Raw genomic sequence first — 23,390 nt, forward strand, 5'->3', positions numbered from 1 at the left:
CCCTCCCCCGTTCATGCTCTGTCTCTCCCTGTCTCAAAAATAAATAAAACGTTAAAATAAAATAAAATAAAATAAAATAAAATAAAATAAAATAAAAAAACTGGGGCGGAGGAAACCATACTGGGCCCTTAGCAGCAACTTCACCCTGGTCCCGAAAGGGTTAACCGGAGCCGCTCTCCTCCAGGGAGCAACCGCTTTGGGGACCGACAGACTAGGCATAAATTTCTTGCCTCATAGCCTGGCTGGGTGACCCGGGTCGGTGACTTCCCCTCTCTGAAGGCAGGGCTCTATAACCCAGGGCCAGGCACGTAATCAAGTTTAGTAAACGGAGGCCAAACAGAAGAAGGGAAGGGAGGGGAGGGGAGGGGAAGGAAAAGAAAAGAGAGAAGAGAAGAGAAGGAAAAGAAAAGAAAAGAAAAGAAAAGAAAAGAAAAGAAAGGAAAGGAAAGGAAAGGAAAGGAAAGGAAAGGAAAGGAAAAAAAAGGAAAAGAAAAGAAAAGGGAGGGGAAGGAGTCCCGTGTCCTCACCCACAGGCCCAGCTAGTGACGAGAGCAGCCTAACAGTCAAGACAGCCTTGGAGCTCCTCTGAGCTGAGCCTCAGACACATTTTCCAGAAGGCCTGGAACTCACCAGCGGGTCATAAAAACCCTCTGGCGGTGCTTTAAAGGTTACCCTCTCTGGGAGCGCGGCGTGGACCCAGAGCCAGGGCTCCGCGAGGTCCCGCCGGCCTCGGGAGAGGGGCTAATGGGCAAGGCCCCGGTCTTGCCTGCTCCCTTGGGGTGGGAGGGGGCGACCGGTGGGGACCCCAAGATGGAACAGGGGGCGGAGGGGGCGGGTCCTTCTGGGGCAAAAGAGACTTGGCTTTCCGTCACGCTGACTTTACAGGGTGGGGTCTGCGGACCGGATTCTCCGAGTCCGTGAATCACCCGAACGAGGTTCCAGGCAGAATTTTGTGTGCACCTGTGTTTTTCTGGGAAGGACCCGTAGAATTCCTCAGATTCCTCCGGGGGTTCGCAGTCGAAACAGGGGGGAGGACCAGTGAGCCAGGGCCTAGGTTTCCCTTGGGGAAAAAAAGTCAGAGCGGGGAGAACAGTTGTCTGTGTCAAGCTCTCAGGGGAGCCCCGGACTGTTCCATCGGGGACAGGGGGGCGATGGTAACTCCTCTCACCCCAGCGCACAGATGGTGAAACTGAGGGCCCCGAAGCGAGGGAGAGGGGAGTTTTCCCCATTCTCAGATGCTGGGGGGGCAGAGGGAGGCACCATTTGCGCTCTGGGTGGGCTGCGGGTTGCCCCTCCCCCACTGTCCCCAAGCGTGCCCCATGGCTGGGTCAGGCGTAAGCCGCGTCCGCCCCGTTCCCGGGGAACCCAGGGACGCGGGGAGCAGGGGGGAGGCACACGTTTGTTCTCAGGGATCGCACCTCGCCTCAGGGGGCAGAACCTGGGACCCCAGTGCCTCGCTGGGAGCGTTTGGCCAAGCCAGCGCCCCCCTCCTTGTCGCCATTTGCGCATCTACAAAAATAAGGGGCTTTGACAGAGGAGCTGTGAGGGCCCTTCAGGTCTGAGCCCTCGAGAAGACGAGAGTCCCAGGCTTGAGGCCCCCAGGGCTGTTTGCAGGTTTCCTTCGGAACCGAGCTCTCCCAACGTCTCTCTCCCTGACCATCAGCGCTCACCGCGGTTCCCAGCAGGTGCCGGGGGCGGGCTTTGCGAGGCCCCCCCTCCCCAGGCTCCTAACTGGGAGGCAGGACCCCACGCTGGCCCCTGAGCGGCAACGTCACCCCGGTCTGGAAGTGGTTAACGAGGGCAGCTTGCCTCCAAATACCAACCCCTTATTAAAATGTAGGTCTGACAATAAATTTGGCGTTGGGCCACCAACCTCAGATTAAAACCAGACGGGACAGACACTGCCCTCCTTCTCTGACCAACTTGTGAGCCGGGGGGGAGGGGGGCCTGCTCCTCTTCCTCCTGAATGACTCCCCGACTCCCTTCCCTCCTGTGCTCCCACTTTCTGGAGGTGGTTTGGGGGTGTGGGGAGCGGAGGAGGCTGGGCCGACCGCCGATGTCAAGTTTGAACCCTTGGCTCTTGGGCTGCTAAAGCCGGAGGCCTCGGTGCGGGACACAGGAGGAGGCTCGGGAAACCCAGAGCCTTTGAGATGGCCAGCTGTAGCTGGCCTTGACCCCCTGGCCCTTTTCTGTGTCTGAGAATAGGACGTAGATATTCTCTGCCCAGTAGCTTTGTCTCTGCTCCCCCCTTGGGCCCAGTGACGCCATTTCTCAAAAGGCTCCTGGGCCAGAGAAGAGGCTTTGGCCTAGTCTGTATCTGCCCCCTGGCTTCCCCCAGGGGTGGCAGCCCCACATGTCCCCTCTCCCATGGAGACGTTCTGCCCCCACCCTTTCCTGTGTACTTCTTTTTATAGACCGACTTTATTGAGATATACTGCACGGGCCATACAATTCATCCCCTTAAAATGTGCACGCCAGTGAGTTTTAATATGTTCACTTGTGCAACCATCGCCAAGATTTTAGAGCTTTTCCGGCAGCCCAAACAGAAACCCCGCACCCCTCGGTCATCACCGTCCACCCCCCACCCCACCCCACCCAGGCCCTAGCAGCCGCCGACGGACATTCTGTCTCTCTAGGTTTTGCTTGTTCTGGACGTTTCTCGTCCTCGGAATCCTTCATTATGCGGCCCTTCCTGGATGGCATGGGCTGCTTTTACGTAGCACGGTATTTTTAAACATAAATAACGTTTTTAAAGGCTCGCCCACATCAGAGCATGAATCAGCACCTCGTTCCTTTTTACGGTCAAAAAACATTCCATTGTGTGGACAGACTACATTCTGTTTACCCAGTCATCAGTTGGCCGGGGCGTTTGGATTGTCTCCAAGTTCGGGCTGTTTGGAGTATGGTGGTGTGGACGTAGGTTTCATTCCCTCCCCCCCCCCACCCCCCCGGGGTAGATACCTAGCAGTGAAACTGCTGGGTCAGATGGTAACTCGGAATTTCACATTTGGAGGACCTGCCAGACTCTTCCAGAGCGGCCGCACCATTGGACTTTCCCGCCAGCGGTGCACGGGGCGGGGGGTCCAGTGTCTCCAAATTCTTGTCGGCACTTGTTATTATCTGCCTTCTGATTCTTGCCGTCATACTGGGTGTGAAGCGGCATCTCCTTGTGGTTGTGCGTTGCATTTTCTTGATGACTCAGGACGAGCACTTTTTCACATGCTTGTTGGCCGTTCACATACCTCCTTTGGGAAAATGCCGATGCGGACCTTTTGCTCATTTTTAATGGGATGGTTTGCCTTTTTATTGTCGTGTTGAAAGCGTTCTTCATATTTTCTAAATACGATCCCTTACCGAATACGCGATTTGTGGATATTTTCCTCGTTCTCTGGGTTGTCTTTTTTACTGTCTTTTTTTTTTCTTCTTAATGTTTACTTATTTTGAGAGAGAGGGCGGGGGAGGGGCAGAGTAGAGGGAGAGAGAGAGCATCCCAGGCAGGCTCCGAGCCGTCAGCACAGAGCCCGACGCGGGGCTCGAACCCACGGATGTGAGATCATGACTAAGCTGAAGTTGGACGCTCAACTGACCGAGCCGCCCAGGCGCCCCGACCCCCTTTTTCACTTTCTTGACGGTGTCCACCAAAGTCTTAATCTTTATGAAGTCTGATTTATCTTCCTTTCTTTACTGGCTTGTGCTTTGAGTTGTCCCATCTAAGTAACCATTGTCTGGCCTTTTGAAGGGCAGGGGGAGCTGGGTTTGGATGCTGGGACTTCCCATTGTTTTCTGGAGGGAGGCCTTCCTTCCTTTATATTGAGAAATCTTTTTGAGACCAAACTTCTTGCCCAGTCCCGGGGATATAGCAGTGACAAGGCACACATAGTCCCTACCTCCTAGAGCTGAGGTAAAGGGAAGAGACAAGCACGAAGTGGAGAACCAGAACAGAAGAACAACTTCATTGCAGACGTTCAGGAGAGGGAGACAGCCCAGGAGCCTGTGGCGAGGAGATCTGGCCTGACCTGGGGGCTTGGAAAGCCTTTCAGGGCAGGGAATTTAGGTTTAGACTAAAAACTGGGTAAGCATGAGGCAGAAGGAGTGCAGCGGGAAAAGCATGTGCAAAGGCCCTGAGGTGGGGAGGAGCTCATGTGGTCTTGTAGGGTAGATTCCATTGGTGCACTGGGTTTCTTGGGGTGGGGAGGGGGTCCAGTCATCCTGTGGAAACGTATGCAGCACCCCAAGACCTTTGTGCATGTGAAGGAGAGGCTCCAGAGCCTAGAGAGACCCTAATGCGTGGCAGCTGCCTCCAGGGCGATGCTGAGGTTTCTAGGGGACACGTGGGAGCCTCCCCCAGCCTCCTCTAGACTCCAGGGTCTGCCGAAGCCTGCTTAGGCCCCCTTGTAGACACACCGGTCACTGGCCTGGGGGCTATGAGGGGAGTATGGGCGTGACAGTCCCAGGTTTTCCATTCACGCGTTCACCCAGCACTCAAAAAAATATTTGTGAAGAGTTTACCCTGAGCTAGGTCCTGTGATGGGTTCCAGAGAGACAAAACCCAGTAAGTTCCAGTCCCTGCTGGACGAATGACCCCACGTCTGCTCTACAGTGTGGCACAGCTATGACAGGGGTCTGGGAGGGCTTCCTGGAGGAGGGGGCATTCTGCTGAGACATGAAGGTAAAAGTCAGGGAGGGACAGAGGGGGGCGGTGGAAAGCCCAGGAATGGTATGCAGAAGGGGTCCACAGTGAGGGGTGGGCACGTCCAATGTGAGTACCACCAGCCCTCCTGAGGTCCAGGCCCTGGCTCTGCCCACCAGGGTGGCCTGGGTGGCCCCATCCACTGGATAGAGCCAGAAAGGCCCTCAAGAGAAAGCCTCTGTCCTTCCGTTGTGCTCATCATTGGATTTGCCCAGCCCTGGGCTGGGGGCCGGGCTACCTCCTCTCTCCATTATCCCAGACGACTGGCTACCAGGGATGTATCGAGAAGAGAAAGGGCCGCAGGGGTGGGCTTTCCTTGCTGTGTGACCCCGGGTGGGTCCTGGCCCCTCTCTGGGCCTCCCTCTGCCTTCTCTGTAGGACAGAGACAGCCCTGCCCGCCCCTCTTGAGGCTGTTGGGGGCCTCCGGGGAGGTGATGCTGGAAAGTCTGCCTGTGTGATCTCACCCGAGGACCCGAGCCCCTCCCCTGTGTCTTAGGCCTCGTCCCTCAGTGTCCGGGACCAACGCCAGCTTGGCCGGACATGAAACCAGCTCTTAAGGTTCCTCGCTTGGGATCCTGGCTGGAGTGGGGCCGGCCGCCTAGGGAAGCCCTTCTCCAGAAGGCTCCAGGGACCACGTTTCTTCTCCTTTCTCCCTCCTCCCCCCTCCCGTCTTTGCTTCCTTTCTTCCTTCGAACGTTGGCCTGACTGGGTGCCGTGCTTCCCTCTGGCCCTGTCTCCCAGGCTGGGCGGCCCGCGCACCCTTCTCTCCTGCGCTTCTCCAGCTGCTGCCTTCCGTGTCCCTCCTCCTGGTTCACCCTAAGCCCGCGGAGAGATTCTCAGAATCCCGCTGCAGGAGGAACGAGGGTGCGGGCCTCTTAGGGCCGGTCCCCCCCGTCGCGCCAAGGTGTTTAAGAACCTGGGCCTGGTGCCCATCGGCAGGTTCAAATCCCAGCTCCGGCCTTGACGAGTCTTACGGCTTTGATGTGTCGCTGTCCCGTGGTGAGCCTCAGTTGCCTCATCTGTAGAATCGTGGGCTAGGAGCCCTCGTGTAAGGCCCATAGGAGGGTTAATGAGGTCATTTCTGTTGTTCCCGGTTTTCCGGGAGGTTCCAGAGGCTGGGAGTCGCTAACAGATTTGCCCTGGCCACTCTGCTGGAGATCATTCCCCCTCCGCCACGGGGCTGTAGGCCTCTCACGTCTCACCTGAAGAGGTGACACATTTCCCTTCGGGTGCCCCCTCTTGGCACCGGAGACAGCTAAGGACAGATTCCAGAGTTCCCGTCTGAGCCCCGACAAGGCGGAACCAGGGGTCTTTCAGAGGAACCCTCATCCCTTCCAGGAGACCTGGGGGGTGGGCCCGAAGCTTTTGCAGGCCCCTCCGGGCCCTCCACCGTCTTTTCTCCACTCTTCCTCAGACTTTCCCGGCTGTAAATATTTCTGCAGCTTGGAGCTCCTTTGACCAAGGGCCGGTGTTAATTTGTTAAATCCACATCAAGGTCCTGGGGACCCGTTGTTTATTTTTGCGAACGTGTTGGCAGAGATCACATTGGGGGGGGGGGGTGCGGCGAGGAGAGGGGCTGCTTTTCTGGTCAGAATAAATGCTAATTAATAAAAGTTATTTATTTGGGTTGGAGCTCGCCGCGGCCCCGGGGTCAGGCACAAACTGACTATTTGAAGCAAAAACAAACAGAGGGTGTCTCTCAACAGCTTGAGGAAGGCAGAAACGAAGAGGCTGGGTTTATTTGTCTTAGGAAGAATTTGCAGTTAATTCCCTCCAGACTATTTAGACCCTTAAATTACACGGAATAAGAAAAACCATGGGTGCAGGGGAGAGAAGCCAGGACCACTCGATTATCTGGCTGAGAGCGGAGTTTTTAAATGTCTTTGGCCCGCAGTCAGCCAAATAAATGGTACGTGTGAAATAATTTAATGGCAGAAAACTGTGCACAAGTCATTCTTTTTTTTTTTTTTTTTTATTGTAATGTAACCGGGGGACGAAGTAATTCGGTTTTAAGGGAGAGGGAGCGTGGGCGGCGGGCCTCCCCCATCTGAATACCTTTCTCTCTCCCCCTAGAGAGAGAGAGGCGGTTTCAGGCTTTCTTTTTCAACCCCAGAGAAAAGCAGGACTTTTACCGAACAAAAGGAAACTTGGGGACTAGCCCGACTGGGAAAGGGGGGGGGGGCGGGGCCAGCCATCGCTGGCCTGAGGCTTAGTGAGTATTTATTTCTTTTCCAAATGCTTCGAAGTCCCAGCGTGGAGCCCCCAGGGGGACACACGCCCACCACAATACATTTCTCAGGCGGTGACTCAGGGACTTAGGGTAACAAATATCCAGCACATCCGCTGGGAAGCAGAGGCCAGCCGGTGGGTTCGAGTCCCGGATCACCTTCAGGACGATGCTTCAGTCGTCCTTGGCCACCTCTCAGCCTCTCAGTCCCCAGCAGGGACTGCAGACCCGTCTTTCTACTGCGAGCTGGGTCGAGGAGACCCAAGGGCCGGGGAGAAAGACCCTTGGCTTCCTCAATGGCAGCCACCATTGATTGAGCAATTACTATGCTCTCGGCACGGAATTAAGCTCTGCTCCTCTTAGGAACTTTATGTGACTCTGGGCACGCTGTTTGTTGTCCCTTGCCGCTTCCAGAGGTGTCGTCTTCCTTCGGAACAAAAGCGGGGCCGAGGGACGTACTTCCCACAGTCTGGGATGGAGACCCAAGGGCATTTCCGCACTTAGGCCTCCTAGAGCCAGGACTGAGATTGTGACAGACCCCTGCGTCACCTTCCCTGGGAGCAAGGCGGGTGAGGGAGGAGAGGCCGAGCCTACAGCCCCGGGGCCGGCTGAGCCTCTGACAAACATGAATTCCAACCCAGAGGTGCCACCCTGGCCTCAGTTTCCCGGTGTGTGAAATGGGGTCACACCTCCCAGGGTGGGGGTTAGGGAGCGGGTGGCCCGCTTGGCACCCCCCGTGGCCCCAAACCAGCTTTGGCTGAGCGGCCCCCGTCGGAGCGGCCTTGCTGTGACCCCGGAGAGAGCGGACCCCAGACCGGGCCAGGAGCCCAGCTGGGGCTGGTGTGGCAGGTTGTCGGGGACCTGGCGACAAATGCCTTTGCGTGAGGGTTCCGGCTCCAAGTCACTACTCGGTTTAAACCGGCGGCGAAAGAGCCCAGTCTCTTCCGACGCCCACTTGGCGGGGCAGAGGCTGAAGACTGGTTTTCATTTAGACACCCTCCGTTTGGGATTGCTCGGAAACTTCTCGAAAAAGTCTCCTTTTTTGGCCGAAATGCCTCCTGCGTTGGGTGTGTGCCCAATCGGCGTTGCCTGAAGGGGGACGGAAGTCGTCTCTGGGTTGGCTGGTGTTCCAGAAGCTTCTGTCCCCGCTTTCGGGGCTGTTGATCACCCCCCGGTTTTCAGCTCACGGGCCCTCGTTGTTTGGGTTTAGATTTCCTCCCGCTCCAGGGGACAGGGATGCGGGGCAGAGACACGGTCACAGGCACCAGGCATTCTCCTCCACTTTTCCGTTTTCTGGGGGGGGGCGGGGGGGAGAAGGCTGGAGCCAGGCCAGGGGACGCGGCGGCTCCCTTGGGACCACTCGCGTTCCCTGTCGCTCCCCAGCCTGTGTCTCCTGAACGTCCCGCTGAGCCAGGGCCGTGGGCGTGGTGCACGAGAAGATTTTTCGCTGTGGGGGCCTGTTCTCGTCCTGAAGGGTATTTGGCGACAGCCCCCGGCCTCCACCCGTTCAATCCCCATGGCACCTCCCGCCCCTGGTTCCTCCCAATCAAACCTGTCTCCAGGCACTGTCAGATGTCCCCCGGAGGCAGAACCGCCCTCAGATGGGAACTTCTGGTCCAAACTCAGCTGTAAGGTCATCTGTGCCCGGGCATTCCCTGAGTCCTGCCTGAGAAGACCCCCCCTTTGCCCCCACGATCATTTACCAGTCCCGTGGACCATTTCAGCCTCAAGTCCAATCAGTGGATTGCCCCAGAGGCAATAAACCCTGCTCACGTGGGATCTTATTTGAAAGCAGGGACTGAGTGGTAGCCATTGCCGGGCCTGGAATGTTCTAGATGCTCAGCAGAGCCAATACCCGGCATTGTGCAGACAACACTGAATGTATGAAGGGAACGTGTCGCCGGGGAAAGCAAAAACACAAGGCGTGGACTGAACTCCCAAAGGCCGACAATACGTTCTGTTGTCCAAACTGGGCAAAACAGACCTTCGCCTACACCGCTGGTGGGAAGGCTGGTGCGGGAACCTGGCCACATCTAGCGGTTTTTTGGGGTTTTTTTTTTTGGTTTTTATTGGCCCAGAGATTCCCGCTTCTAGGAATCTATCCCAAACAGGCACTGGCAAAAATAGAAAATCATGTCTTCACGAGCTTATTCATCATGGCACTCTTACAGTTGCGGAAGATTGGAAACACGCCAGAGGCCCATCCATAGGACCCTGGTAGGATAAACCAGGGGACGGTCCCCCAGCCAAGGGCCTTGGGGCTGGGGAGAGGAATGTGAATGATTTCTGTGCCCTGGATGGAGGGATCCCTGAGATAGGTGCTAAGTGGGGAAGAGGTGAGGTGGGGGGCAGGACGTCGTAGGCGACTTTTTGATAGGAAAAATATTGTACGCATTTTATTATATTTGCAAAGAGCGATGCTCCAGCAAAAACAAAAACGGACCTAAAAAAAATAAGTCCCTACGCGTGGAGGGAGGGAGCACCAGAGAAAATAGAGTATGCAAAACAATCCAAATAAAGAGGGCCGTGTTTGCTGTATGCGAAATGGAATGTCTGGAATATTATCAAGTAAAAAACAGGCAAGTTGAAGCACCAATGTGTTCAGCACGGTCTCACGCTTGTAAGTTTTTTAAATGTACATCTGTAATCTGGTAAAGCGTGGGGAGAGGAGGGTACTTTGTGTAACTTTTTTACCACCTTCTGGTTTTCGAATCTGTTCCCGCCACCAGCAATGACATTACTTTGTTATTATCATGTACGTTTTTAATAAGAAAATCGGATACGTAAGGAAGGGCTGAACTGGGCAGTGTCGCGGCTGGTGCCGGTGAGCGCGGGAGGGGATCCCACATGGACCCGGGTGATCCGGAGGGCTGCCTGGAGGAGTGGGCAATGAACTGGGCTCTTGGGGACGAAGAGTCAACAGTTCTGCCCATCGAGGTGGCAATAGTGGCTGAATACCCCCCAACCCGTCCTCTCAAAGGACAGGGTGAACCTAAAAGCTAAGAGTTGCTGACCCCGTGCGTTCCCTAAGGTTGTGCTGGGCACCCTTACCTGAGCCGCCAGTTCTGAACCAGAGGCCAGCACAGACCCTTGGTCGGCTCCTCTGCTGGGATTCACCCTCTGGCTCATTTCCACCTCCTGTGGAATCTGACTGCTTTTGTCCACTGTTATATTCCCCGTGGGCCCTAGCACTGCGCCGGTCACACAGTAGCTGCTCAGTTAATACGTGTTGAAGAATGGACGGATGGATGAATGAAGGGATGCGTGAAGGAGAGAATTCAAGGGATCTGCTCCATCCATCCGCTGGACCCTCCATCCATCCGCTGAGGGAGACACAAGGAGAGCGCCCAGCGCACGCTGCCGAGCCAGTGGGGGGGTCGGGACCCCCTGGGCACCTCCGGGGGCGGGGCGGGGCTGCACCTGCTGACACTCGATCCCTCCGCAGGTGAGTGTCCGAGCCCCGGGCGCGGCGGCGCCGCCAAGCGGAAGAAGAAGCAGCGGCGGAACCGGACCACGTTCAACAGCAGCCAGCTACAGGCGCTGGAGCGCGTGTTCGAGCGCACGCACTACCCCGACGCCTTTGTGCGCGAGGAGCTGGCGCGGCGCGTCAACCTCAGCGAGGCGCGTGTGCAGGTGAGCGCCGCGCACGCGTGGGCGCCCGCGGGAGCGCGCAGCCCCCTCGCCCTCTGGGGGGCGCAGCTGCTGCTGCGGAGGGGCGGTAATTAAGAGCGGGAGCGTCAGAGGCCCGGAGCACGGAGGTTCGAGGCCAAGCCCTGCCACTTACCAGCCGTGTGGCCTCGGGCAGGTTACCTAACCTCTCTGGTGCCTCCCTGTAAAATGAGGATCGCGTGGGTCTATTTCCTGGGGTTCTTATGAGAACCAAAGTAGTTGATATATTTGGGAGTTAAAAAAAAATTATTTTAAATGTTTGTTTATTTCTGAGACAGAGACAGAGCATGAGCGGGGGAGGGGCAGGGAGAGAGGGAGACCCGGAATCCCAAGCAGGCTCCAGGCTCCGAGCCATCAGCACAGAGCCCGACGCGGGGCTCGAACTCACGGACCGCGAGATCGTGACCTGAGCCGAAGTCGGCAGCTTAACCGACGGAGCCCCCCGGGCGCCCCTGGTTAATATGTTTGTAAGCGGGCTTGGAGCCGTGCCCGGCGTGGAAGGTTTGGGTGAATAAACGCCGTGTCGCAGTGTTCAGCCCTGCTCTGAGCCAAGTGCCCCTCTCTAGTTGCAGCCTTACCACGGCGAAGCGCTCATTTTTGCATCCTTTTCTCCAGCACACGCTTACCCAGCAGCCTTAGCATCCCCATCTTCCGGATGAGGCAGCTGAGGCTCCGTGGGGCCGCCCGTCCAGAGCTGGTGGCAGAGCGGGCCCGCACCGCCGTCCCAAAGGACTTGGGGTCCCCCCTTGCGGCCTGCTGCGCCCCGTTCAGCACGCCTTCCCGCCCCCAGGTCTGGTTTCAGAACCGCCGGGCCAAGTTCCGCCGAAACGAGAGGGCCATGCTGGCCAACCGCTCCGCCTCGCTGCTCAAGTCCTACAGCCAGGAGGCCGCCATCGAGCAGCCCGTAGTTCCCCGGCCCGCCACCCTGAGCCCCGATTATCTTTCCTGGACGGCCTCGTCCCCCTACAGGTGAGAGCAGGAACCCCTTCTGGCGGGAGGGGGAGCAGCCTGGGCGACCCGTGCGGCCTCGTAGGGCCCGGGGCTCCTTTGAGCATCTCAAGACAGCTGTGCATGGTGCCCAGGCGCCCCTGAAGCCTGGGCCTTCCGTGTGGGGACACGTGTGCGCGCGCGCTCATGAGTGTATGCGCGTGGGTGTTCCACGAGCACGCGTGTGGCTGTGTTTCGCGAGTACGTGTGCGCGTGCGTTTCCGCATCGGTATGTGCACATGGTTGTGCGTGCGTCTATGTGTGCAAACACGTGCGCCCAAATGTGCACGCGCGATTGTGCGCGTGACTGTGCATGAATGTAGGGGCTAGAAGATGAGGCCTGTCTGGAGGCCACCCTGAGGAAGTTGAAAACCTGGAGGAAGATTTCCGGGTTGGCAAGAAAGCCCCAGCACCCTGTGTCGATCTCCCTGGGAGACCAGGGAGGGCTGAGGGCACGGCTTCCCTGTCCCAGGGACCTGGCTGGGGTCCAGAGCCACGTTCTCGGGCAGTTTTGTCCTGGTCAAAGCTGGAAAAAGGCGGCAGGGCAGGAAGGAAGAAGGAAGGGGTGCCAGGGAGTCGTTTTTCTGTGCCCACAACTCCAGGGGGTGACACCTGTCCCTTAGTCTGTGTGAGTCACTCTGCTGGAGCCCTGGTCTTGTGGGAGGCAAGATCCGGGGGGTCGGCTCGTGGGGTCAGAGTCCTCGTGATCCCATGTTGGCCAGCTCTCCTGCCCTGTCCTTACCCGGAGCGGAAGAGCCACCAAGAGGTGGTTTACCGTGTCTCCATCCTGCTGTGCACCAGGCCCAGTGCAGGTGCTGGGGGGGGGGGGGGGCGGGGGCGGGGACGGGACCCAGGACCTGCTCTCCGGAGGCTCCTGATCCAGGGAGGGATGCCTACAGATCCACAGGAGCTGCCTGTGTCCCCGTGCTGTCTGTGGGCATTTCTGACTCCCCCCCATATTCTGCAGCCCCGGTCATGCCCATCCCGTGGCGGGGAGGGCTTCCCGGGAACGTAAACCGAGGAAGGGAGGCGGGGGGACCAGAGGCTGGGGTCCAGGGCTGGCAGCCAGAAGTGGTCAGCTTCGGGCATCATGTCCGCCACAGCCCCATGTCCTGATATCTTCTGTCGCCCCCAGCACGGTGCCGCCCTACAGCCCTGGAGGCTCAGGCCCTGCGACCCCGGGAGTCAACATGGCCAACAGCATCGCCAGCCTCCGTCTCAAGGCCAAGGAGTTCAGCCTGCACCACAGCCAGGTGCCCACGGTGAACTGATGGTCGGCCTGCCAGGACCCAGCTGCCCGCCTGGTCTCACAACGGCAGAGAGGGCCCTTCTCATGTCCCCTGTCTCCAGGACAGGGATCTCCTGGGCCCTCTCTCCAGTCTGGACTCCCGGGCCCAAGAGGCTGCTGAGATCCCGGGAGCCTGGCTCAGGCCCCCGTCTACAGCCGTGGGAGACTTTGGCCCATGACCTTTGGGGGGGGGGTTGGGCCAGAGGTGGAGCAGGAACCCCACAAGGACTGCATTTATTTTGTGTATTAAAACCAAAAAGCTTTTGTCTTTAAGAAATAAAAAAAAAAATTTTTTTTTAAGCCCCTAAAAGGTTGAGGGAGGGCGGGCGGACGAGGGCAGCAAAGTAATTGAGGGATGGCCTTCTGGGGCCCTGCTCTGGCCTGCAGCCGTCGTGGGGCCGGCCCTGGGCCATGCTCGGACCAGCAGCCATGGCGGGACCAGATGCCCTCATGTCCCAGCCTTCTTCTGCACGAAGCTCTTCATCACCCTGCAGAGCCTCAGGGCTGGGGAGTGGGGGAGGAAATCAAGAGACCGGCCCTGGACCCCGTGACACCCAGGCATCTGGGAGAAAGCCCTGCTGTGTGACACTGGGCGGGATCCCTTCCCTGTCTGGGCAGGGAGTATCCCCTCTGCCCTATGGTGGGGGGCAGGGTAGGTGAGGTGACCGTGGATTCCTGGGCTGAGCTGACAGTGTGTGAGGCAGGTGCTAGAAATTCAATTCCTTATCTCTGGGGCTTGCAGGACGTATGGGACCTTCCTGGGCATTTGACTGTAGAGCGGCTGAGACAAACGCCCCAGACATGGTGCAGAGTGGAGGTCCCAGGTGGCCCCCCGGGACGGAGGAGTGGGCGTCCCAATAGCCAAGGACACCAGAAGACCTTATCCAAGTCCGCCTGCCTTTTTGCAGACGATAAGGGTCACAGAGGACACACGTGCCACCAGCCAATGACGTCACTTGTAAGGGAGTCTGCGGGAAGCCCGGGCCCCTTCCGCCTGGCCCCTTACCACTCTTTCTGTGGGGCGCACCCTCCAGGGAAGTTCAGAGTCATTTCTGCTGAGGGGGCCCTCAGTCAGCCCCCAAGTAAGTAGGACGGCGCTCCCCGACCCCCAGAGGGCACGAAGGCGACCAGTCCCTCCTGGCGATGGCCCTCGCGGTGACACGGCGGTCACACCCCATGGGGTAGATCAGCTGACCTCTTGTCCCGTAGTCTGCCCTGCCCGTGCAGCCAAGTGCCCCAAAGCATCCGTGTTCCCGCCCATCAGCTGCACACCCCTGATGACCCCAAACGGGTCAAAGCCTCAGGGACAATCCTTGTGTCGGGGACGATCCCCATTTGTGGCTTGGGAGGTATGGTAATCGTACCTGCGAGTCAGACGAGGACCCCTCCCCACCCTTCAGCTGGAATTTCGCCATGAAAACAGGGTTCTCGAGCACTGAGCTTCTTGCCTCCTTCGGACGCGCAGACGAGCCCCAGGACGCTCCCCGTGTGACCGCCTTGCGGCTGGACAGTTGGGACTCCATCCGCAGGAGAGCGTGGGGCACCGTTGAGGGTGAGGGAGGCACGGGCTCCGGCTGACGGCGTGGGGAGGGGGCGTCCTGCGGATGTCTTGAGGGGGCTCGGGCTCACCCTGACTGTGAGGGCCAGAGCGGGGGAGACACCTGTGCCCTGGACTGTCGTCTTCCTCCGTGTGGCCTCTGCCTCATTCACTGAACAAGCATGACACGCTGTGTGAGGAGAGAGCAGAGAACTGATGCAGGGTCCCTCGGGGCGGAGGCCACACCAGGCCCGGGGAGCCCCAAACGTAGTCTCAGACATCTGGGCAGCCTTCCCGGAAGCGGTGTCCTGCAAGGACGAAGAGTTTGCCAGGCCAAGGCGGGGGCGGGGGTGGGGAGGGGAACAGTGTTTCTAGCTAAGGGAACAGTGTGTGTGAAGGCCCCGGGACGAGCCAAAAGCTGTCTCTCGGGGCCGGTGGGGCCAGTTCCCGGGCTGGATCTCCTGACAGGATGAAGGTGGAGAGGAGCAGAGGCTGACTTAAGTGGAGCCCGTGGGGCCAGATGGAGAATTCTGGATGTCATCCTGGCGGTGGGGAGCCGTGGTGGAGGGACACGCCCCCCGGGGTTCCGTGTGGAGGAGTGGCCCCAGGGCTAAGAGTGGAGGCAGAGTGACCCCTGCGGGGGCCAGGGCAGATGCTGGATGGACAGGAGCCCGGACCGGATGGGGACAGAGCGGGCAGATCTGGGAGGTGTCCCGGACACAGCAGGGCAGGGGTTAATGACCAGATGACGGGCTGAGGGGGACGGCCAGGTGGCCAGGATGTGGCTCAGGCACGCGGACGTGCCTGGGAGAAAGAGATTCTGGAAGCAGGGCCTGCCTGGCAGAGGTGTCGGGAAGACGCTGGCCTGCCCTTCTACCCACACGAGAGCTGGGCCGTCCTTTTCCAAGCAGGGAGTGTCGCCCTCCCTCGTGAGGAGCTGACTGTGTCCCCCACCCCCGACCCCAGGAATCTGCACGAGTGAAGGGCCGGCCCGCGGGGTCCAGAGCGGTGCCCTCGCCACTGGATGGAGGCCCATCGGTTTATTTCTCATCCAAAGGGAGGGTCTCACGAAGCATCGCCAGGTCGGGGCTGCCTGCGGCGGAGATGGGGTCACACTGGGCGGAGGGCTTCGGTTGGGGGGTGGGGGGAAGGCGGGTCCCAACAACACCCGCTGCAGGAAAAGCTGGGGGCCCGTTTCCCACGGAGGCGCTGGCCCTGCCGTTGGGCCACCAGGATTTCGGTGTCACTTCCTCCCAAGCACGCTAGAGAAAACAAACCGTCTTAATCGTTTTCATATGCTGCTCCGGGAGCTGAGGGAGGGGAGCACAGCAGCCCCCCCCCCCCCCCCCAGTAACAGAAAATCTATTCAAACATTGCTGTCACTTTTGTAGCCCTGATTGCTGGGCTGTGTGGGCAGCCGTCCTGGGATAGAATTTTCCACGAGGATAAGGTACCCCAGGCCCCGTCCCAGGCTGGGAGAACTTGGAACCTTCCTCTCTCGGCCTCCCTCTGCCCCTTTGGCCAAGCACGCTTGGGAGAGGAGATTGCAAGCATCTGCCTCTATTTTTCGTTTGTTTGTTTGAAATAAAGGAAGGTGATTGGGAGAAAGAGAAAAGGCAGCCCGGCTCTCGGAAAACCCCAGACCTGAGAAACAGACCGGTTTGACCTTGGGCAGAGGACTTCTCCGGGCCTCAGTTTCATCCTCTGTAAAATGGGGGTAAGAACAGGTAATGATCACAGAAGCCGCGCCCCAGGGTTGTTGGCACAGAGTTACCTTCTATCAACGGGCACTTTGGTGTTTATGGTGACAGCACGCAGAGTGGAGTTTGAGGTCCCGGGGTGCATTGAACACTGTTCCTGCCCGGAGAACCTGGCGCACACCATTCAGGGCCCCTTCTTTGCCCACACTCTTGGGGAACGCCAGTTGAGGACCAAAGCAAAATGGCATCCCCACGTCCCACCCCTGTGTCATCCCTCCCTGGAGGGCGCTGTGAGGCCACTGTCGGGCACAGAGCTGGGAAAACCACAGGCCTATTGGGGGGGCCCCTGACCTAGCCTTCTCTTGAAACACAAAGGGACGAACAAATCCTACACCACCAGCAGGGGTCACGGCGTAAACACTGGCACCAGCCTTCCGGAACGTGTCCCATCTGATGCCATCCCTCAGCCCCACTTTGAGAAAGAATCCAAAGGGGAATCAAAACCAATGCGTGCTGAGCCGTTTGCCCCACGTTTCATCCCCGCGGTGTAAAAACCCTGAGAAGGCGGGAACCAAAAGGTAAATATTGTAGCTTACGTTCTATGGGCGGCTTGCAATCCGCTCGTCTGCGTATTTTCTGTGACGTGGCTGATATAACCCTATCGAAAACCAAAAACGAACAGGCCCACGTAATCGTCTCCACTGGCGAAGGAGCTCTTTAAAGATGGAAAATGTGTTGGGGCGCCTGGGTGGCTCAGTCGGTTAAGTGTCTGACTTCAGCTCAGGTCGTGATCTCACAGTTCATGAGTTTGAGCCTCGCATCGGACTCTTTGCTGACAGCTGGGAGCCTGGGCCTGCTTTGGCTTCTCTCGCTCTCTCTCTCTCTCTCTCTCTCTCTCTGCTCCTTCCCTGCTCACATGCTCTCTCTCTCAAAATAAATAAACATTAATGGAAAAGAAAAGGCACTGAAAGGAGAGGTGTGCCGTTGGCATCATTCTAGAATGGCCCCGTGATTCTCACCCCCAGGTAACCACAGCTTTGTGAAATCCCCTCTCCTTGAGTGTGGGTGGAAACTCTGACTTGTTTCTAACCGAAAATGAAGGAAGTTAGCAGAGTTAATGAAGGTCCCTAATCAGTTGACTTGACTTAATCAAAAGGGAGAGTGATTATCCTGGGTGGGCCTGACCTAAGCAGGTGAGCCTTCTAAAGAGACTCTGGTCTTCCCTGAAAGAAGGGGCTCAAAGTAGAGAGATGGATGCTCTCTTGCCTGCCGGCCTTATAACCAAACAGCCCTGTTGTGAACTGCCTTTGGGGGCGGCGGCCCCCAGCAGCGGTGGGGGGGTGGGGGCTCAGTCTTAACAGCCGACTGCAAGGAATTCAATTCCCCGTATAACGTGAATGTGCTTTAGAAGGGGACACTGAGTTCCACAAGAGGCCCCAGCCCCAAAGGCCTCTTTGACTGCCGCGAGACCCCTAGCAGAGGACCCAGTTAAGCTGTGCCCCAACTCTTGACCTACAGAAACCGTCAGATCATGAATGGGTGTTGTTTTAAGCCGCTATGTTTGTGGCGACTTGTTACACGGCGTAGACAGGAACACAGGGTGGAGATAGAGCTTGGATGTCTACCTTGAGCTGGGCCTCCCTCTGCCCGTGGCACAGGACCCAAGGACCTGGTGCCCAAGGACCCCAGACCCACCACAGAGGCGACCTGGAGCCTTTGCTCGAATTATCTGCCAGGCCACAGGAACAGCCTCCCCTCTCACCTCCTTCCGGGCCCTTCTGTACAAGCTGACCGATTTCTTGCCCTAAAACCCAGCTCCGATCATGTCCCTTCCCCGTCTAAAGCCTCCTGCGGCTCCCGAGGGCTCTCTCAACGATGTTCCATCACCCAGGCCAGGTGTTTGGGGCTCCACCACCTAGCTCTGCTCTTCCTGTCCAGCCTTAACCCCTCCTTGTCCCCCGCCCCAGACTCTCCAGACAATCCCTCCAGACGGTTCCTTTTCCCTGTCTCGTTCCTTCCTCTGGCTGCTCTCTTATGGCCGTGAAAATGCATTCCAACGAGGGTTACAATGTAGTGTCAACTTTTTTTTTAAGAGAGAGAGAAAGAGAGAGAGAGAGAAAGCAGGGTAGAGAGAGAGAGAGAGAGAGAGAGAGAGAGAATCTCAAGCAGTTTCCACACTCAGCATGGAGCCCAATGCGGGGCTCAATCCCAGGACCCCGGGCTCACAGCCTGAGTCGAAATTGAGAGCCAGACGCTCAACCGACCGAGCCGCCCAGGCGCCCCTATAGTGTCAGCTTTTTAAAAAACAAAGTCAAGGGGCGCCTGGGTGGCTCGGTCGGTTGAGCGTCCGACTTCGGCTCAGGTCACGATCTCACGGTCCGTGAGTTCGAGCCCCGCGTCGGGCTCTGGGCTGATGGCTCAGAGCCTGGAGCCTGTTTCAGATTCTGTGTCTCCCTCTCTCTCTGCCCCTCCCCCGTTCATGCCCTGTCTCTCTCTGTCTCAAAAATGAATAAAACGTTAAAAAAAAAATTTAAAAAACAAAGTCAAGTTCTAGACAGCCCGCAGATACCTCTGCATGTCTGGGGAGCTGCGTGAAGTTTGAAAAAGAATAATTCAATGTCATCATTTTATATTTGGAAATGGAAAGGAGGACCCTGTTATTTTCAAGGTTCGAGCTTTGGAAAGGGAAGCGGCTCAGAATCTTCTTGGCTGGCACAGATACCCTTGTCCCGTGGGTGGCCACACGACAGGCTCTCCAGGGAGCAGAGGTGAAGAAACCTGACATGCCTCACGGTCTCTCTCTCTCTCTGGAGAGATATATACACACACACTCATATATAGGTGTATTACTTATACACTGACACATTTACATGTATCTAATATGCACAGATATGCACAGATATATTATGCTTATTACATCTCATATGCATGTTTGTGATATGCATGGTTAAAAAAAAAATCTGGCAAGTAATGAACCATAATGTGAACGGTGATTTTTCTCAGGGACGCGGGATCGTGGGGGGGTCTCCGCTCTTTATATACTCGCTTGTAAATTTCCCCACGCGGGCACTAAAACTTGACAAAACTCTTTTTAAAATCCTGGGGCGCCTGGGTGGCGCAGTCGGTTAAGCGTCCAACTTCAGCCAGGTCACGATCTCGCGGTCCGTGAGTTCGAGCCCCGCGTCGGGCTCTGGGCTGATGGCTCAGAGCCTGGAGCCTGTTTCCGATTCTGTGTCTCCCTCTCTCTCTGCCCCTCCCCCGTTCACGCTCTGTCTCTCTCTGTCCCAAAAATAAATAAAAAACGTTGAAAAGAAAAAAAAAAAGTTTAAAATCCCATCCAAACGGGGACTGTTGTTTTGGAGCACAATCTCTATACCGCGAGCCTCAAAAAAAACACATGCCTCTCACTGGGCAATTTTACTTCTAGAAACATACCTTCAAGAAACGGACGTGCACGGAGATTTATGTTCGAAGATGCTCGTGGAAGCAGAGCTAATCCTGACGCGGCCTGGGAAAATTGATTTATCTGACGATAAGGGCCGAGAAAATAAATGATGAGGTTGTCCGGGATGATGAAAAACCAGGGGAATAAAATCCGCGTTCTTGACCATTGAAAGCCCCGGGAGGAAGTGCAAAGGTACCGTTAAGGAAAAGCCCCCAGCGGTGACAAAAGAGCCAGTCCCGCGTGTCGCTGCAAGACTGTGGGAGCCCCGAGCCCGGATGCCACCCGGGTCTGTGACGCGCCAAGAAGCCCTTAACAAAAACTTTAGGTCATGGAATCCCACACCGGATAAAGGCAATCCTGAAGGCTTATCTTGTGTTGCACATACACACACAGTCACGTTCATTTTACACACTATCTGTTCACTTAACACAAACACCTTAGGAGCCAGGCGCCCTTCCGAGGCCTGGGGACACGGGCCCAGCAGGAAAACAGCAGAGGCCCACACCCCTGTGCCCCTCGCACTCTACAGGAAGAGACCAACAACGAAGAAAAGAAGAGGCCAGCCTCGCGAGAAGGCAGCGTCCCTCAAGTGGGAGGCGAGGGGAGAGGCAGCGATCTGGTTGGGAAGTGGTCGCGATGACCCCAGCCCTCATCACAACGGGCACGAACAAGTGTCCCAGAGCCCCCGGAGGGCGACCCAGGACTGCCTCTGTGTGGTGACAGTATGGAAGGTTTTTATTTTCTTCTTCGAGCTTTCCCATAGCTCCCGAACCTTTGACATTGACCACTGGTCATACCTATAATTCACAGTTTGGGGCGCCTGGGTGGCTCAGCGGGTTAAGCGTCCGACTTCGGCTCAGGTCACGATCTCACGGTCCGTGGGTTCGAGCCCCTCGTCGGGCTCTGTGCTGATGGCTCGAAGCCTGGAGCCTCCTTCCGATTCTGTGTCTCCCTCTCTCTCTCTGCCCCTCCCCTACTCACTCTCTGTCTCTCAAAAAATGAATAAACATTAAAAAAAATTTTTTTAATAAGTTAAACAAACAAACAAACAACACCCCCCTTTCAGGTTCCAGTTCAAAGGATACCTCTCCTGGCAAGGTTGATTGGATTCCACCAGCCGGACACATAACCCCTTTGCTGTGACCCCCCCTCCCCCCGCCAAGGCCCAGCCCGCTTAGAAGGGGTGGGTCTTTCCTCCCTGGCCAACAGCCTCCTGGGGACACACACACACACACACACACACACACACGCACACACAGAGGCTTCTGTGGGTCCTCTGGGAACCAGGCTCTGCTTCTGCAGGGGGTGCCCAGATCCTGTCCCTGCCTCCAGGACTGAAATCCAGGCTTCTTCACCTTCTCAATAGTTTCCTGGTTTCTCAGGTCCCTCTCACACCGGGGAAGCTTTTGGAAGCCTCGAGCCAAGAAATCCGTTGGACCAGGGAGCCCCAGGGTTTCCCGGCAGGGGCCTTCACGGGACAGGGGCCCCCAGTCACCACCTGTCTTGAGCTTCCTCCGTAGAATGTGTGCACGCTGGAGTGGGGGTATAGCTTCTATGACGTTAGACCACGCTGGCAACATTTTGGGGGCAGGGTCCCAACTTGACCCTGGGGTCTCTGTGACACCCCAGCCCGGCTCTGGCCTTTCCTGCTCACTCAGAGCCCAGGAGAAGATGCCCCCAGACACGACACCCCAACCAGGGCCAGCTCAGCTTCCCGGGCCCGGGTGGGCGGCCATGGGGCTCCCAGCCCTCCCCCACCCTGGATTGGGTCTGCCCGGCTCGCAGGAGCACAGCACATCCCTGGGCGTCCTCCTCCCCTGCTCGGGCCAGCTGCCCCCGGACAGCACCCTGGGCTGGCCCCTCCCAGCCCTCCGCTCACACCTGCCTCTCCCCTGCCTCTCCCCTGGGCCCTCCCGCTCTGCTCCGCCCACTGCCTGACGGTCAACCCTACTTTGCTGGCTTTCTCAGACATCCTCTGAGGACGCAGACCCCAACTCTACCGATCCCCCCTCCAAAGACCCCCAACAAGGCCCCAGAGCCTCAAATGAGCCCCGCTGCTGCTGACTCCTTTAGCGTCATTTTCTGCACACCCCTCCCCTTCCCCTCCCCTCCTCCCGCTCCTCTGCTAGCCTTCCCTTCACCCCCTCCCCTCCATGCCCACGCCCCCCCCCCCACCCTCCACCTCCCCTCCACCGCCCCCTTCCCTCCCCCCCATCTTCCCTCCACCCCCCTCCCCGCCACCCCCTCAGTTTCCTCCGTTTGGATAATCCCCCTAAAACAGATCTGTCTCACCTCTATTCCCAGGTGACTTCTGCCCCCCCCCCCCGCCCCCGCCGCGGAAGCCCTGTGCCCCCACTGCCTCATCCCCCCCCCCATTAGGGTGCCGGCACTCTAGGTGGTCACTGTGCTGTCCTGCTGTCCCCCAGGCCTGGCCCAGCATCTAAGGAGGTTCCACAGAGGTGAATGGCTGGGGGGCAAGGCGCAGGGGCTCATCAGGTCCTTGGCTCCACGGGGCCACCCCCTTCATCCAGGTTCACAGGGCTCCCTCCTCACCCGGCTCTGAGCTGTGCCCTCTCAGGCCCTCTTTCTCCAAGAGGGAAAATACACACAAGTGGGGGGAGGGGGGCGCCTGGGTGGCTCCGTCGGTTGAGCGTCCAATCCCAGGGTCGTGGGATCGAGCCCCGCGTCGGGCTGAGGCGCAGCCTCCTTAAGATTCTTCCTCTTTCCCTCTGCTCCTCTCCCCGACTCGGCTCGCGCCCTCTCTCTCTCTAAAACAAACGAATACACACACACACACACACACACACACACACACACACACACCCTTGTCCTTTTACCACACCCCAGCTCGGGGACGGTGGGCAAGCGACCTCTCCCCTCCGAGCCCTACTTCCGCCATCTGAAAACAGAAATGCCTCCCTCCCGGGATCAGTGCAAGGATCGCGTGGAAAAAAGATCGTAAGCACCGCGCCCAGCCAGCGCTTAGCAAAAGGCAGGCTCTCGGGCTGCGACGGGGCCCTTCCCTGTTCTGGATGAGCGTTCGGCTCCCTCCGGAGACTAGAGTCTCATCTCACCACCAGAGGGCAGTGTTGTCCACTCCCAGCTGTGAGCGCCTCCCCACCCACGGAGCCTCAGGGATCAGGGGGAAGCTGGAATTTCCGGAGAGGCCAGGGGTCCCCACGAGGCCCCCGCCGGGCAGGTCCATCAAGGGCAGTTCAGCGGCTTCGGGCTGTTGGGAGGGAGACCTGCCCAGCGGCTTCTCCAGACCCTGGAGAGAAGGGGCAGCGCTGAGAGGCGGTCAGGGGCGGTGAGGCAGTAGGGGACGGTGGTTAGAGCGGGGCTTTGGAGGCGGACGCGCCAGATTCAGAGCGGGCCCTGCGCGTCAGGGGCCCACCTCCTGGAGCCTCGGTGTCCTCATCTGTAAAGGATGGACTTGACAGACCACCTTACTCACCCGTGGGAAGGAGGCAGGAGGGGGCCCGCGAGCACCCTGCTTGCATGTTTGCGCGGGACCGAACCCCCGCCCCGCCCCCCCCCCCCGTTCAGGGCGCATTTGTGTGTTTTCCAGAGACGTCGTCCCGTCAGTGTGGCCCCAGACACACACTAACAAAAATGTCCCGCGAAAATGACCCACTCGGGCGGCGATAGACCCCAGGGGTGGGCAGCCAAGGGGTTGCAGGGTGGTGGCCCAAGCCGGACAGACCCTTCCATTGAATGATCAAGGCCCCACACATCTTAGAACAGGAGTCTAGGAGATACACACACACACACACACACACACACACACACACACACAAAGTACAAAGATTTGTACTTTTCAAATCTTGCTGGTACTGAAGGAGCCAGA

The 23,390-nt window shown here is 57.9% G+C and overlaps 1 protein-coding gene and 1 pseudogene across 1 annotated transcript in view; one reads left to right on the forward strand and one right to left on the reverse strand.

Annotated features, from left to right (window-relative positions):
* Window positions 1-13,157, forward strand: part of PRRX2 (paired related homeobox 2) — a 41,159-nt gene extending 28,002 nt beyond the window's left edge. Inside the window, exons 2-4 of the mRNA XM_086684250.1 lie at window positions 10,363-10,550; window positions 11,377-11,555; window positions 12,709-13,157. Coding sequence (XP_086540376.1) covers window positions 10,363-10,550; window positions 11,377-11,555; window positions 12,709-12,844 — 503 coding nt within the window. The 3' untranslated portion in view covers window positions 12,845-13,157. The remainder of the gene's footprint in view (window positions 1-10,362; window positions 10,551-11,376; window positions 11,556-12,708) is intronic.
* Window positions 13,158-14,750: 1,593 nt separating this feature from the next.
* On the reverse strand, window positions 14,751-22,961 carry LOC147575092 (uncharacterized; annotated as a pseudogene).
* Window positions 22,962-23,390: the final 429 nt, after the last annotated feature.

This window comes from Puma concolor, chromosome D4 (assembly GCF_028749965.1).
Source record: "Puma concolor isolate L17-30 chromosome D4, mPumCon1.1.hap2, whole genome shotgun sequence".
NCBI lineage: Eukaryota > Metazoa > Chordata > Mammalia > Carnivora > Felidae > Puma > Puma concolor.